This window comes from Taeniopygia guttata, chromosome 1 (genome assembly GCF_048771995.1).
Source record: "Taeniopygia guttata chromosome 1, bTaeGut7.mat, whole genome shotgun sequence".
NCBI classification, from domain to species: Eukaryota; Metazoa; Chordata; class Aves; order Passeriformes; family Estrildidae; genus Taeniopygia; species Taeniopygia guttata.
In genome coordinates this window covers 24,947,034-24,959,679 of record NC_133024.1, presented here as the reverse complement: position 1 = coordinate 24,959,679, position 12,646 = coordinate 24,947,034, and the positions used below count along the sequence as shown (strand labels likewise).

Here is a 12,646-nt window from a genome sequence, read left to right as displayed (position 1 = left end):
CTTACCTGGCCCTCCTCTGCCCGGGAGGCGTCATTCCCGAGCAGCGGCTCCGCAGGAGGTGTCTGGATAGTGACGGACTTCTCAGACCGACTGCCGTCTTTGCTTCGGGGAGATTTGTGTCTGTCCCGGCTCCTTTTACAAACAGAGGAGGAGGAGAACAATATCACCAGGTACTCTACTCTACAGCACATGAAATGTGCTGCAACCTCTACCTGCAACATGTGCCCCAAGTATTAGATCAGCCAAGTTTGTCCTTCTCTTGATCAACACAGACTCGGGCTGCGACAAAACAAGCTCTGGAGGAGGTAGAAAGGGACTTTGCCCAGACAAGCTGACAGCCTGGAGGCTGGGACAGACCACCCCCTCAGTGATAGCAGAGGGGAGGACAGGGATCCATGCCCACCACCTCACATTCTCTTAAAACACCTTCCGTCAGTGCTGTGCTTATAATAAAAGCCTGCATGCTCCAAACAAACGGCAATGCCATTTGGAATTTACTGGTCTACATGGTTCTCACAAGAAAGCGTCTTGCAGGGACATGCCCAGTTAACACAAGGAATTAATCAATAAAGCTTTAGTTCCTGCAAAGCAGAGTCTTGTCATCTCTGACCTTAACACTGTAGGACAATTGGTGAAGTTTACTTCCACTGGTTAATAACCTCAAGTTAACCTCTCACAAAAAAAGCAAGAACATCAAGCGTACAAGGCCAGTCTTTATTTCCAGAGCACCCTTGCAGACCTCACAGCTTCTCATCTGAGAAAGTCTCAAGATGAATTAAGCCCTACCAATCTGCTCACCAATGCTTTCCTCCCCGTTCCCACACGGACAGGAAAGCAGCCTTTGCACTGGAAACCCTCACAGTGCTCAGGGACTGGCTTAACCCTCATAAGTATCCCAGCTCTGCCTCTCTCTTGGAATTACCAAAGCCCAAAGGTTTCACAGGATGACACTTTTTCCAGTTGAAGGGCTCTAGGATTTTTATGTTGCTTTTGGAACTCTGAAGGCATCTTTCCACACAGCACTCTAAGTTTAAAAGAGCAATCTCTATTGTGGGTTAGATGCTAAAGAAGGGAAAAAAGGCAAACAAGACATGTTTTACTCGATAACTGGACTGTGAACAGAGACTTCATGGAAGAATTCTTTTTCCAACCACACAGGGTAATTGCTTCCGAATTGCAAAATTATTTTGGACCAGCTCAGTAATAACTTGCAAATAGTAAGTGGCACATATTTTACATGTATAAGTATAATGTAGGAAAAAAAAAAAACAGAAAAGGAAACGTTTCCAAATAAATCAGAAGTTTCAGAGCAGATGGGTTTTCAGGCTGTTGAACTACTACAACAGAGAGGACTTGTTATTCAAGTTCAGAAAAGCCTGACTTCTAATCCAATCAGCGCTGATAAAGGACTTGTTGCCAACTCAAGTACCACTCAAATTTATTTAAAAAAACCTCAACACACCATTAACAGTGTAGGCTGGAGGAGGGTGGGGAGAGGCAGGAAACCTTATTATTACAGAATAAAGAAATGGCATCAGAAGACAACTAGCAATTATCAGTTTAGGAAGTCTAACATGTCTTCTCCCCAGATACTGTACTCATCCCTCCCCTTTAAGAGGGGAGTCAGGTGATCTTTTCTTTCTGCTGGCACTATCCAAATCTTTTTGGCCACACATAACCCCAGCATGCACCCAACAGGTTGAATATCACTGAATTAGCAGCTTCAAGTCTCCTCACTGTGTTCCCCATGAGGACTTTCCACATCCAGAGACGTGGGTCCACTGATTTTATCCTAGCTTCCAATTTTTTTCCCATAGGACATACCCTAACTTAGTAAGTAATTAAAAACAAACATTTCCTTACCCTTGTCTGTGAGCTTTTTTGGAGTGACCTGAGTAGTGGGAGTATCCCGAATATGTTGATTCTGTATCCATTGCAGCAGACATCGGGTCTGCACAGAAGGGGCACAGATTTTTAGAAGATGAGTTCCTGGTGCTCCTGAGGTGGAGTCCGTGGTAAAAGTGCTTTCCCGGGTACTCTTTGCTTCCCAGTCATCGGTGAGATCTGGTCCTCAGATTGAGTGAGCTTCACTTAAAAGGAATCTGATCAGAGGGGAGGGGAGGGAGGGTGCTTGGCTTCTCACGATTGACCTAAGAAACAAGAAACAGACATGTAAGTGCACTCTAAGCAAAGCAAGACATCATCCCTGCTGCAAGAATTCCCTCACTCTAGCTGCATACCACACTCATCAAGTCTGTCCTGGTCAGCCTCTCCTTCTGATCTAGTGACATATATGCATTTGAAAAGCTTTAAATTAATTCAGTGCATCTGTTTTGCAGAGTTTAGCCCATTCATCTAAAAATCTGGAAGAGACAGTCTAAGTCACCTGGTAGGGACAATGACTTGGAGAAGAGACAGCAGCCTTACATACCGAAATTCACCCACAGAAAAATGACCAGGCTTGGCTTCGACACCACATCTTTTCTCCCGTGTGACACACAGCCCACATAACCCCCAATTCAGAACAGCAGCATTATAGCCTATTTACAAGGGGTGGGGGTGAGTGCAACTTCCCTAGGAGAAATGCTGGAGAGAATCAGCCCACCATGTCTGAACCTGCTTTGTTTTCATAACTGCAAGGTGTGCCCATTATACAGGCATTAGTTACTATACAATCAATGGCACTGTGAACACCTCCCTCTCCTTTGTAACCTTTGCCTCCAGAAGCTAATTCAAGCCTCGAATAACTCAATTTTATTAAAAATCATCTCTATATATACACATGCTAATAACGCTGAGGAGAGTCGATTAGAGATCACATCTAGCTTATATGGGCCAACACTTCTTACAATGTACTTCCATTTGGAACAGCAGCTGAAGTCACATCTGTAAAGGGCAGAAGAGGGTCATGATTTTTGGAGCAGGGCAACATTAGAACAATTCCCAACACTAACATGGCAAAACCCCTGAGCCCTGTGGGAAGGAAGGGTAGACATCATCCCTAGGTGAGAAGAGAAATGGAAAGGACGGGGGTTAATCATCAGTTTGAGGAAACACATGCAAATAGGGAAGGGGGAAGGGTGTCAGCTATGGACAGAGGTACCTTGGCACAGCCTCTGGCACACAGGAGCACTCCCACATGCCTTCTGCCTAGGCAACTGCTGCCTCCAGCCAGCACAGGACTAAAGCCATGCCATGCTTTCAGAGTGGGCAAAAGAGCACTTTAAAATTAAATTAGATCCCTCTGTAATTTTCTGCTCACAGCAGTTTTTGAAGCTGTTAGCAATCAAACAGGCAACCACTGCTTTCATCCCTCTCCTTCCTCAAAGGCAGAGGGACAACAACAGAAATGCTGTTTTGGCCAACTATTCTTGCCAGCCGTAAGATTCCTCCACTAACACCTCCATAGATGCTCACAGCAGAGTGCTCTACCACATGCCAGCAGTGCCAAAGAAGGAAGCCTTTTCCCCACGGGGTTCCTTGGCTGGTGGTGCAATCTGCAACAAAGTAAAGCAGCACCCCCACTGCATCCAGAGCTGCAGGTATTTGCACAACACTTGGGCTTTCCAGGGTTCTTGGAAAGCAGAAAGGCATGGGGACCTTTTGTGTACAGGATCCCCATGCCAGAAAGGATGAATAAGGATGGGACCATAAGGCCCGGTTTTTTCAGGAAGAACGGAACAAGGATGGATTTAAACACAGTAAAACAAAGCCAAGGCACAGCACAGTTTGGAAAACGGCATCATTACCGTAACGAGAATAAAAATCCCCCAGCCTAGGATGTGATGTTAACACTCGTTAACTCCCGAGATTTGCACACAGCCTCTTACTGCTCCAGCATTAGGCTGTGACTCATTAAAGCTGATTTTTACTCTACTGTCCTGCTAGGCAACCACAGAAAAATCCTTTCTCTGTGTTTGTCTTAGTCTGATAAATGGGGGTGAGGCCACGACCCCCCTACGTTCAAAAAGCACTATGAGGAGATGGCTACACAGGACTTTACAGTCATTAGGCGCCACAGACCAGGAACATCCTCAGCTGAAAAGGTGGCAAGTTATTAAAGTCACAAACCACTGCTTGTGATGTTACTGGAGTCCCTTTGAGAACAACCATTACCTTCACAGACACATATCACTGCATTACAGGAATAAGAAAAGCAAGGAGAGCTGCTGGAAGACATCAGTAAGGGTTATGTATTTTTCCTAGCCCTCTAGGAAAGTATAAACTCACCCTTTTCCTCTAACCCCAAAAAAGTATTTTCCTTCAAATCCCAGGTAAAACAGAGCTGAGGCAGGGACCAGGAATAGAGCTCCTCTTTTGACCCCTCTCACCCCATCAGCACAGGATCATACTTCTTTGGAGGCCTCTGAGAACATTTCTGCAGGCAGAGGCTGCTGTGGAAATGCACAGGCTGCCTGGGCAGGTACCATGAACAGGCAGTGCCCATTTGATGGTGAGTGAAGTAAGACAGTGCTTGGGCACCAGGCAGAAAAGACCAACACAGGAACATCAGGGCAGGCTGGATCATGCCAACTTTCCTTTTCTGTGTAAGCAAGAGCAACGGTTTTGACACAGCTCTGTGAAAAGTCAACAAGGCGGCCCCCAAAAACCATCAAGTCTCCTGGACCACTGTCAAAAGCAGTAATCTTAGAGGTATTTTCCAACCTAAATTATTCTACTATGAACACAGGCGCTCTGCTCCTCATTGCCCCAACTGCAGGATACACCAGTGGCTAAATAGATCTTCCCGTTGAGGCACTCACAGGCCAGTCAGGAACAAAACACATCTGCCCAATTTCAGCTGCAAAAAGCAGAAGACCACTGGCTTTGCTTGGTATCCAACTGAGATTGATTGTCAAGGGCTCCCTAGATTTCTCCACAGAGGGTAGCCTGGACTGTTAGACAGACACCACTCCCAGCCAAGGAGGGAGCAGCCCAAAGAGTCCAAGGAGCATAGTCCAAACACACACCCCTTATAGCCATGCCAAGCCAGTTACCCACCTCCTGCTCTATTTCACGGCAGGAAGGCAGGGCAGCCTTACACCACAAAAACTTCTGAAATTACTGTGGACCAGGTAAGGAAGGGACCAAAAGGCAATTAACAAGCTAAATTACATCTCTGGGTTGGAGCTCTTCCAATGGCATAGACATAAATCAACCCTGGATTAGCCACTACCCCAAGAGTGCCCACTACTAGAGCCTGAGGAGACCTACAGAAGACAAGTTGTACGTGTGTCCTTCATAACACAGTCATATCCAAACTAAGCACAGTCTTTACACACCTGTACTACTAAATCACTGTTAATGATGATTCCTACCGTACCCCTCTGGGCAAGAACAACTGTTCTGCTTAAAGCAGCAGCCCCATCATTTGGGGCCTCATCCCTTCACAAAAGAGCGTGAATTGAGAGTCCAATGTAGCCAATTGAAATGGCTTCACAAAAGATCATTACATCTTGCAGGACTCTGCTGAAGGCATGGTCTGTTTACAGAGCTTCTGGCCCTGCATGAAACAAAGCTCTGCTGGCCTGAGGGTACAGTTGCACTGTATTTCAGTGTTGACAAGAAAGCTGGTGTAAGTAGCTTCCACCTCCGCACCACGGTTCACCAGTCTTGGTTGTGTCAACACAATTCTCAGCAAGCAAACAGCACTGCTGGAAAACAAAACAAAAAAATCCCTTTTCGCCCCCCTGCCACGCTTTTGTCTTGGATCCTTTCCGTGACCTAGTTCACAGCACAGCTCAAAACATCCAAACCAATGTCAGGGTGAATAGCAGCACAAGCGAACAGCTAGAGGGGAGATGGGACTGCCTCCTCTGCTCTACCATGACAGTTGTATAAACCGTTCACCCAGAACTTTGCTCCCAGTAGGGCCAGCACTCTCACTTTGCCTTTCCCCTACTCACTGATGACAGGAAAAAGCCAAATACTAGATGGGAAACAATGTAAGGGCACCCCGAAGTAAATTTTGGGACCCTGCGCTGGCAAGGAGGACTGCCGCACCCTGCACGACAGTGAAGAAATGTAGTTACCCCTGAATACCACAGAGATCACTGTAATTACAGTTTCTACGCAGCTACACAACTCATTGTAACTCCCTCTTTTCATACACTCATAAATCTTAGAAAGAGTTCTTTTGAATTGCTATTTTCCACGCTGGAAGCCCAATCCTATTTCCAATGAAGTTTGCTTTGTGATCGTCTTCAAGGGAGAGCAGTTTGGCTCCCAGCCCAAGAGAAATTTAAAAGAGCAAGTTACATCTTTAAATCAAAGAGGGCAAACGCAAACAACAGCTCCCTTTTACATCCCATGCTTTCCCAATGGATTTTCCCCTGTGAAGTTCAGGCAAATAACTCCAGAGCAGCTCCTCTTTGAAATCTTTGCACAGTTTCAATCTTGCTGTGTTTAAAACTTGCAATCAATTAGAGTTGGTTTACCAGCCAGTTCATGAAGTTATATGTATTTGGAAGTGCCATCTGGAGAGCAAGCAGCCACAAGTGTCCGTGAGGATGTGTGCACAATTCAGCTCCAAACGCCGTCAGCCTCACTCGCTAAACAGCACCAGCTGTCTATGGGGTAATGGATGCCCACGAGCTATTGCACTGAGAAATCTTTTTTTCCTTCATTTAGTGAAATGAAGAGCTTTGCAAATCAAACACACCGAACCTCAAGCGCTGAGGGTTCAAAGGCAAAAACAGTTAAGACAGTTAAGCAGTGAGGAAGCTTTTCCAACTCTGGCGTTGGCTTGGCTGCACAGTACTGCAGCAGCCTATTCCCATTATTCACTTCAGGAAAACGAGAAATTGTGTAACTTTAACTGCAGACATAGTAAGACCTATGAGCAATGCCACAGGAACCTCTTGCTTTTGAATTTCCTGAGCAGGCCCCAATCCAGCAACTTGATCTGTAAGCGCATAAGTTCATCCATGCTCATCTACTCACAGAGCCAAGTCTTCCAGTTTTAACGGGCAATAAGCTTTGGGAAACAGGTTTTTTCTAAAATATTTGTTTGTGTTTGTTTGGGTTTTTTTGCATGTCATTAAATAAGGTCAATCTTGGCCTTCAAAAAATATATATATAACTAAACCGGGGCTTTTACTCTATGGTGGAGGCTCTTGATTTGCAAGCCCCTCATTCTAAAAAAACCCATTTAGTAGTCAGCAAATACAAGCTCTCTAGCAATAGGTTCTCTTTTCTTTTGCTTATCAGAAGGTCCTCAGAAAGATTTCACAGATCCCCTGGAATTTCCAGCCCAAAAGCTGAAAACCATTAGTCCATGGCATGGATATTTCATAAAAAAAAAAGCCACTAGGTTTATTGAAGCAATCCACTGTTTAATCAGAACATGCAACAACACAGGTCTGAAAACACAGCAACTGACAAGAGAAATACCCAAGCAAAACCACCACTCAAGTGAGCAATGAGTGCTCACAAGTGAGTTTCCAAGCAGTAGCCTCCTGCCTCTTGTCCCCCTGTTACACAGCTGGAAGCTCTCTCTGTGAAGCACTTCCCTGGAGGGATGTCCTTTGCCCACTCCAAGAGCCATACCTGTGCTGTCCAAGTTTCTGAAGCACAATGAGCACTTGAGACTATCATGCAAACTACACCTCAGTGCCATGCTGTCAGACTAGTGAAAGCTTGTCCTTCCTCGCTCATGGGTCTGTTCCATGCTGTAAGACCTTCCAGTGCTCCTCTTAACCCCAGAGCCATGCAACGTGACATAAGGCATGTCCTCAACCTCAGGACACCAGAGCACCTGGGACTGTGCACAGGAATACAGTTTTCTATATTGACATTTAAAACAAAATGAATGGGGAACAGTGTCTCACAAGACGCCACTGACTGCCTATCCCAGCAGGCAGCACCTGTACCTCATTTTCAATATTTGCTTTTAGGCATAGCACTTAGATACAGAGTTAGCATTAAAAGGTATGAACTGCAAAAGGTTTCTCTACTGAAAGAGCACCCCCGCCTTCAGGACACTTCATATCTGCCAGCATTTTCTATATAAATTTAGAACAAAAAAGAAGTCTACAGACCCTGAGAAAATCCCCAGGACACAGCACAGTGGGACTCTACAGAATGGAGACACTCTATATTTCCTTCATGCTCAAATCTTTACAAGTTCAATGCCATTCTGGCCTTGGAAGGAGAGAGGGCAAAGGTGTTGACCCCTGAGGAAATAGCCATTGATTTTTAATTTGACACAAGTCAGAAAATTCTGACATACAGGCTAATGAGAAATTAAAAGAAGTACTAAGATAGTTTTTATACAGGTTCATTTTCTTCATCCAAGCGACGGTACCAGACATGGAGAAACATGAACTTACTGTTTCCCACCAGCAGAACTGGACATCACAGCTCTCCACTCAGGCCTGCCTCTCACACAGCAGCACAAGCCCTGCAGCAGCAAAGTCACATTTCTGATACCATCCTTTGCTTTGGTTGCAAGAGGTGGGGGGGTAAGGAAGGCGGGCTACAACAACACAACATGCAGTTCTGCTAGTACAATAACTGCAGTCATTTGCCCTAGTACTGCATCCCAGTCTCACAATGACAGGAAGCCCTCTCCAGATGCACATATCCATAAGACAACAGCCATCAGGAACAACTGCCACTACTAACCAAAACCAAAAGGCCAGAAGCAACCACTGGGAGCTGCTGGTGAGTGGCTGGGAGCAGTTAGATATTTGCCTGGCTGGTTCCAGTACAGCCTGGGATTATTGCAGAATTCGAGCTACAGGGAATATTTTTAAAGGAGGCTTTCTGCAAGACACCATTCATATTTATTTTTCAAAATTAACAACTCTGTGTTGTGATCACAGAGCCAACATTAGCCTCAAAGCTGTAGCCAGCTAAATAGCTAAACCCCAGTGGGGGAAAAGAGCCAAGCATGGTCAAAACGAAGCTTTTCAAAGGTAGCAAAGCACTGCTGAAGCGCCTTCTCCACAACTCTCCTCCTCGAAGTCAGGCTGAGCTCACAGGCAATGATATCACAGAACATACTTCATAACATCCTAATTTGCACTTCCAGCCAGCATGACTCCACTTCTTAACTCTTTATAGCCGCACAGATCTTGTGGGCAGTTCATTACTGACAAATCCAGGGTCAAAAAAGTCCCACTGCTCTAAACACTCACAGAATCGCCCACCTGCCTCCTCAGATCGAAAACGCTGCCATCAAGTCACTCATGCTTTCACTGATTGCAATTCAAAGAGTTCAACCCTTGGCATGAGAATTAGTTCACCACCCTGACAACCTTCTGAATCAAAACCCAAACCCCCCGTGCTGTTTCGCAGGAGCTCTCCTTCCCGTCACTTCTGCTCCCCCTCCCGTGCTGCCCAGCGGGATAAGCCCAAACACAGAGCAGTTTGTTTTACACGGCGTGGGCAGCAAGGCACCATCACAGAGCGTTCACACCAGCGCGGAGCCTCTCGCACGAACAGCGCACGGGCTCCGTGCAAGGCGAGGCTCGGCAGCAGAGCGCTGCTCGCCGTGCGGGGCTGCGCCCACGGCCCTGCCGGCACCGAGCGTGCCGGCACCGGGATGCCGAGATCGCGGACTCGCAGCCCCAGCAGCCTCACGGCGGGCAGGCTGAGCCCCGGCCGGCAGGAGGGAGGCCCCCGCCCGCCTCCCACCTCCGCCCAGGCACGGGAACCAGCGCGCAGCCCGGAAAGCGCCGAGCAGGGCAGCGGGACGCGGCGGGCCGGTCCCGCAGCGGGCACCGCCGGGGCGCTCCACCGCACCGCCCGGCCGGGCACGGGAGCCGGAGGCTGCCACCCTGCCGCTCCCGCCGCCCCGGCACCGGGGTCCCGGCGGCGGGAGGGCGTGGTGGGGGCAGCGGCATCGCCCCCGCACCGCGGCCGGCCCCGCACAGACAGACGGGCAGACGGACGGACTCACCTCCCTCCCGCGGCCGTCCCATGCTGCTGCCGGCACCCACCCGACCTCCGCCGCCGCGCCGCTCCCCGCCACCTTCCCCGGCGGCGGCCGCCGTCGCTGCTGCCGCTTTCCGCTTCCTGTGCCCGGCACCGCCCCGCACCCGTCCCGCCCCCGGGCGAGGCTCGCCGGCCCGGGAAGCCGCTGCCCTCACCGGCGCTGCGACTCCGGCGCCTAAATGCCCCCGGAGCCGGGCTTGCAGCCGCACCTCGGGGGGCTGTGCGGCGGGACCCGCTACTCAGCCCCCCAGGCCTGATTTGGCGCTTGAACCTCTCCCCGTAGTTCAGCCTCCTCTGCACCTCGGGCGTATACACGCTCCTTTACATCTGCCGCTGCTTTCTCCATCACCGTTCTCCTTGCTCCCGGTGCCCAGCCCATGAGCCCCGCACCTCTTCCAAGGCTCTGCAGCTCTCCTCCACCCAGCCATGCTCCTCGTCTGTCCTATGCCGTCACCTTCTCCTCCAAGAGAAAGATCGGTCCCTTGGAGCTATCCCATCCCAGACTACGGTGGCTTTGCGTTTCCTCTGAGGCTAAGTGTATTGCCAGGCACTCTAATGCCTGGCTTTTGGGACGGCTTGGTCTGTTCCTCCACCCAAAGGCTGCAGCTGTAGCGCCCTTTGCCCCTGGTCACAAGAGAACTGCCATGAGGAAGCACCTCCTGCCGCCCAGGGAGAAGGGCCTGGTTTGCCTGAAGCTTGCCTTGGGCACCAAATTCCTGGCACCACTTGCTCTGGGCGGGTGGGAAAGAAACAGGAGAGTTCAATGTAAGCACAGGCCAGTTTTTCTACATGTAAATGTTGCTCATATTTCATTTCACCATTGGTTTGTCTTACCTTTTAAAAATATTTATGTTTTTGGGACATACAATGGGCTAGCAACTAGGAATGTATGAAGAAAATCTAGACCTCCTAGATTCCAGTCCTGCACTTTGAACTGCTCAGGAATGACCCAGGCCACAAATGGAACAAACAAAGGAGCTGAAGTTATTCCTATTAGACAGTGTATGTTTTGCATTATTGTGGCTTCTGTAGATGGCATCTTTTGTTTTTCTCCTCTACTTTGCCTTCCCTGCCTTTTTCCAAAATAATGCCAGTTTTATTTGTGGTGCTTGCCCCCTACTCAACACCCATAGCCCATGGAATAACTTCACAATGAAACAGTCAACCAGGAATGACAAGAAACCTTTCCGTATCACTCTGATTTGATAGTTACATTACCTCCTATTTTGCATGGCATACATGCTTACCCAACCCTGTGACTGACTGGAAGAGTCTGATATCAACTGATAGGCTCCATCTTGTATTATGCATCAACACGTGTCTAAACTTGCCCAGGGCCTGAGTACTCTGCTGCATTCCAGGGACTGTCTCTGCCCTGAAAAGCGTCTGACACCCCGCTGAAAGCCTGCCTCAGTCTCACTGCCTGCTGGGGGCTCTCCATGGCTCATGGGCTTGCTCATTTTGTCACATTTCGCACTGCACAGAGGTGGGCAATATGTGACAAGACAACAGGCTTGAGCTTCAGCAGGACACCCATCTGGGGCAGGGGAGAGACTTTGTCCAAGGAGCAAGGTTTTACCTATGCTGTGTGGAGGAGATACTGCCCTGCCTGAAAGGCTGTAGAAATTCAGGGAAAACATAAACAAGGGAAAGAGTCTTTTACTAAAGGTCTTTAACTAGACTTCTTTGAAACCAACAAAGAAACTCTGCTAAATCTATTTCTTTTCCTACCATGTTGCCCCAGCAGCTGCTCAAGATTTAGAGGATTTCTCAATACTCATTTCATGGTTTAGAGCAGCAGGACTTATTGCAGTACCCCACAGAAAGAAGATTGCTAGGGATGTATACAAACCTCAGTGAGGACCAGCACCCATGCCCTGCCCTATTAGACCCAGCTGTGAAGCCCCTCACAACTAACTAGGTCAAGGTGTTACACAGAAGACTGGCAAAGGAGGAATACACTGAAGATGGGCTCAGGGGCAGATTCTGAGATATTGTTACATGCTTCTCTCTCATCATCTGTTTAAACCTCTGAGACATGAGGAAATGTTTTGTATGAGTCAAGCTACTGGTGTAGTAGGGTCATAGTTCAGAAATTTGTGGAATGCTCTGCTCCTGTTAGACTACTGAATAGGTAAAATTAGAGTTGATTAGGGTTTTCTTTAAGGTATCTGAATAGATCTTACAGATTCACAGGAGAATTGTTTCAGTTGGAATGGACCTCTGGAGGTCCAGTCTTTCCAGTCAGAACAGGGTCCACTAAAGCAGGTTGCTTGGGGCTGTGCCAGGCAGGGTTTTGAACATCTCCAAAGACAAAGAGTCCACAAGTTCCCTAGGTAACCTGTTAGAGTGTTTAACATATACATAGTAAAAATGGTTTTTTTTCTCATGTTTAAATGTAATTTTGTGCATCTCAGTTTGCATCCATTCTCTCTTTTCCTTTTACTAGGTCCCACTGAGAAGAGTCTGGCTCCAGGTTTTTGGAATACCCCTTCCAACTGATATTTATAGATATTGATATACATCTACATACATCAACTCCACTCTGAAACCTGCTCTCAAAGCTAAAAAAAATCCCAGCTCCTGGTGTGTCAGATGTGCCAATTCCTGAATCATGTTAGTGGACTCCAGTATGTCCATGTCAAACAACGTTGGTCTCTGGTCCAGAGTGTGCTTGTAATACAAGACATTTTCACTGTTCCATTCT

The 12,646-nt window shown here is 47.9% G+C and overlaps 1 protein-coding gene across 1 annotated transcript in view; it reads right to left on the bottom strand.

Moving 5' to 3' along the window:
* Positions 1-10,038, bottom strand: part of VANGL1 (VANGL planar cell polarity protein 1) — a 45,523-nt gene extending 35,485 nt beyond the window's left edge. Inside the window, exons 1-3 of the mRNA XM_030266064.4 lie at positions 9,905-10,038; positions 1,864-2,150; positions 6-132 (exon numbers count right to left, since the gene is read on the bottom strand). Of these exons, the coding sequence (XP_030121924.2) occupies positions 6-132; positions 1,864-1,946 (210 nt within the window). The 5' untranslated portion in view covers positions 1,947-2,150; positions 9,905-10,038. The remainder of the gene's footprint in view (positions 1-5; positions 133-1,863; positions 2,151-9,904) is intronic.
* Positions 10,039-12,646: the final 2,608 nt, after the last annotated feature.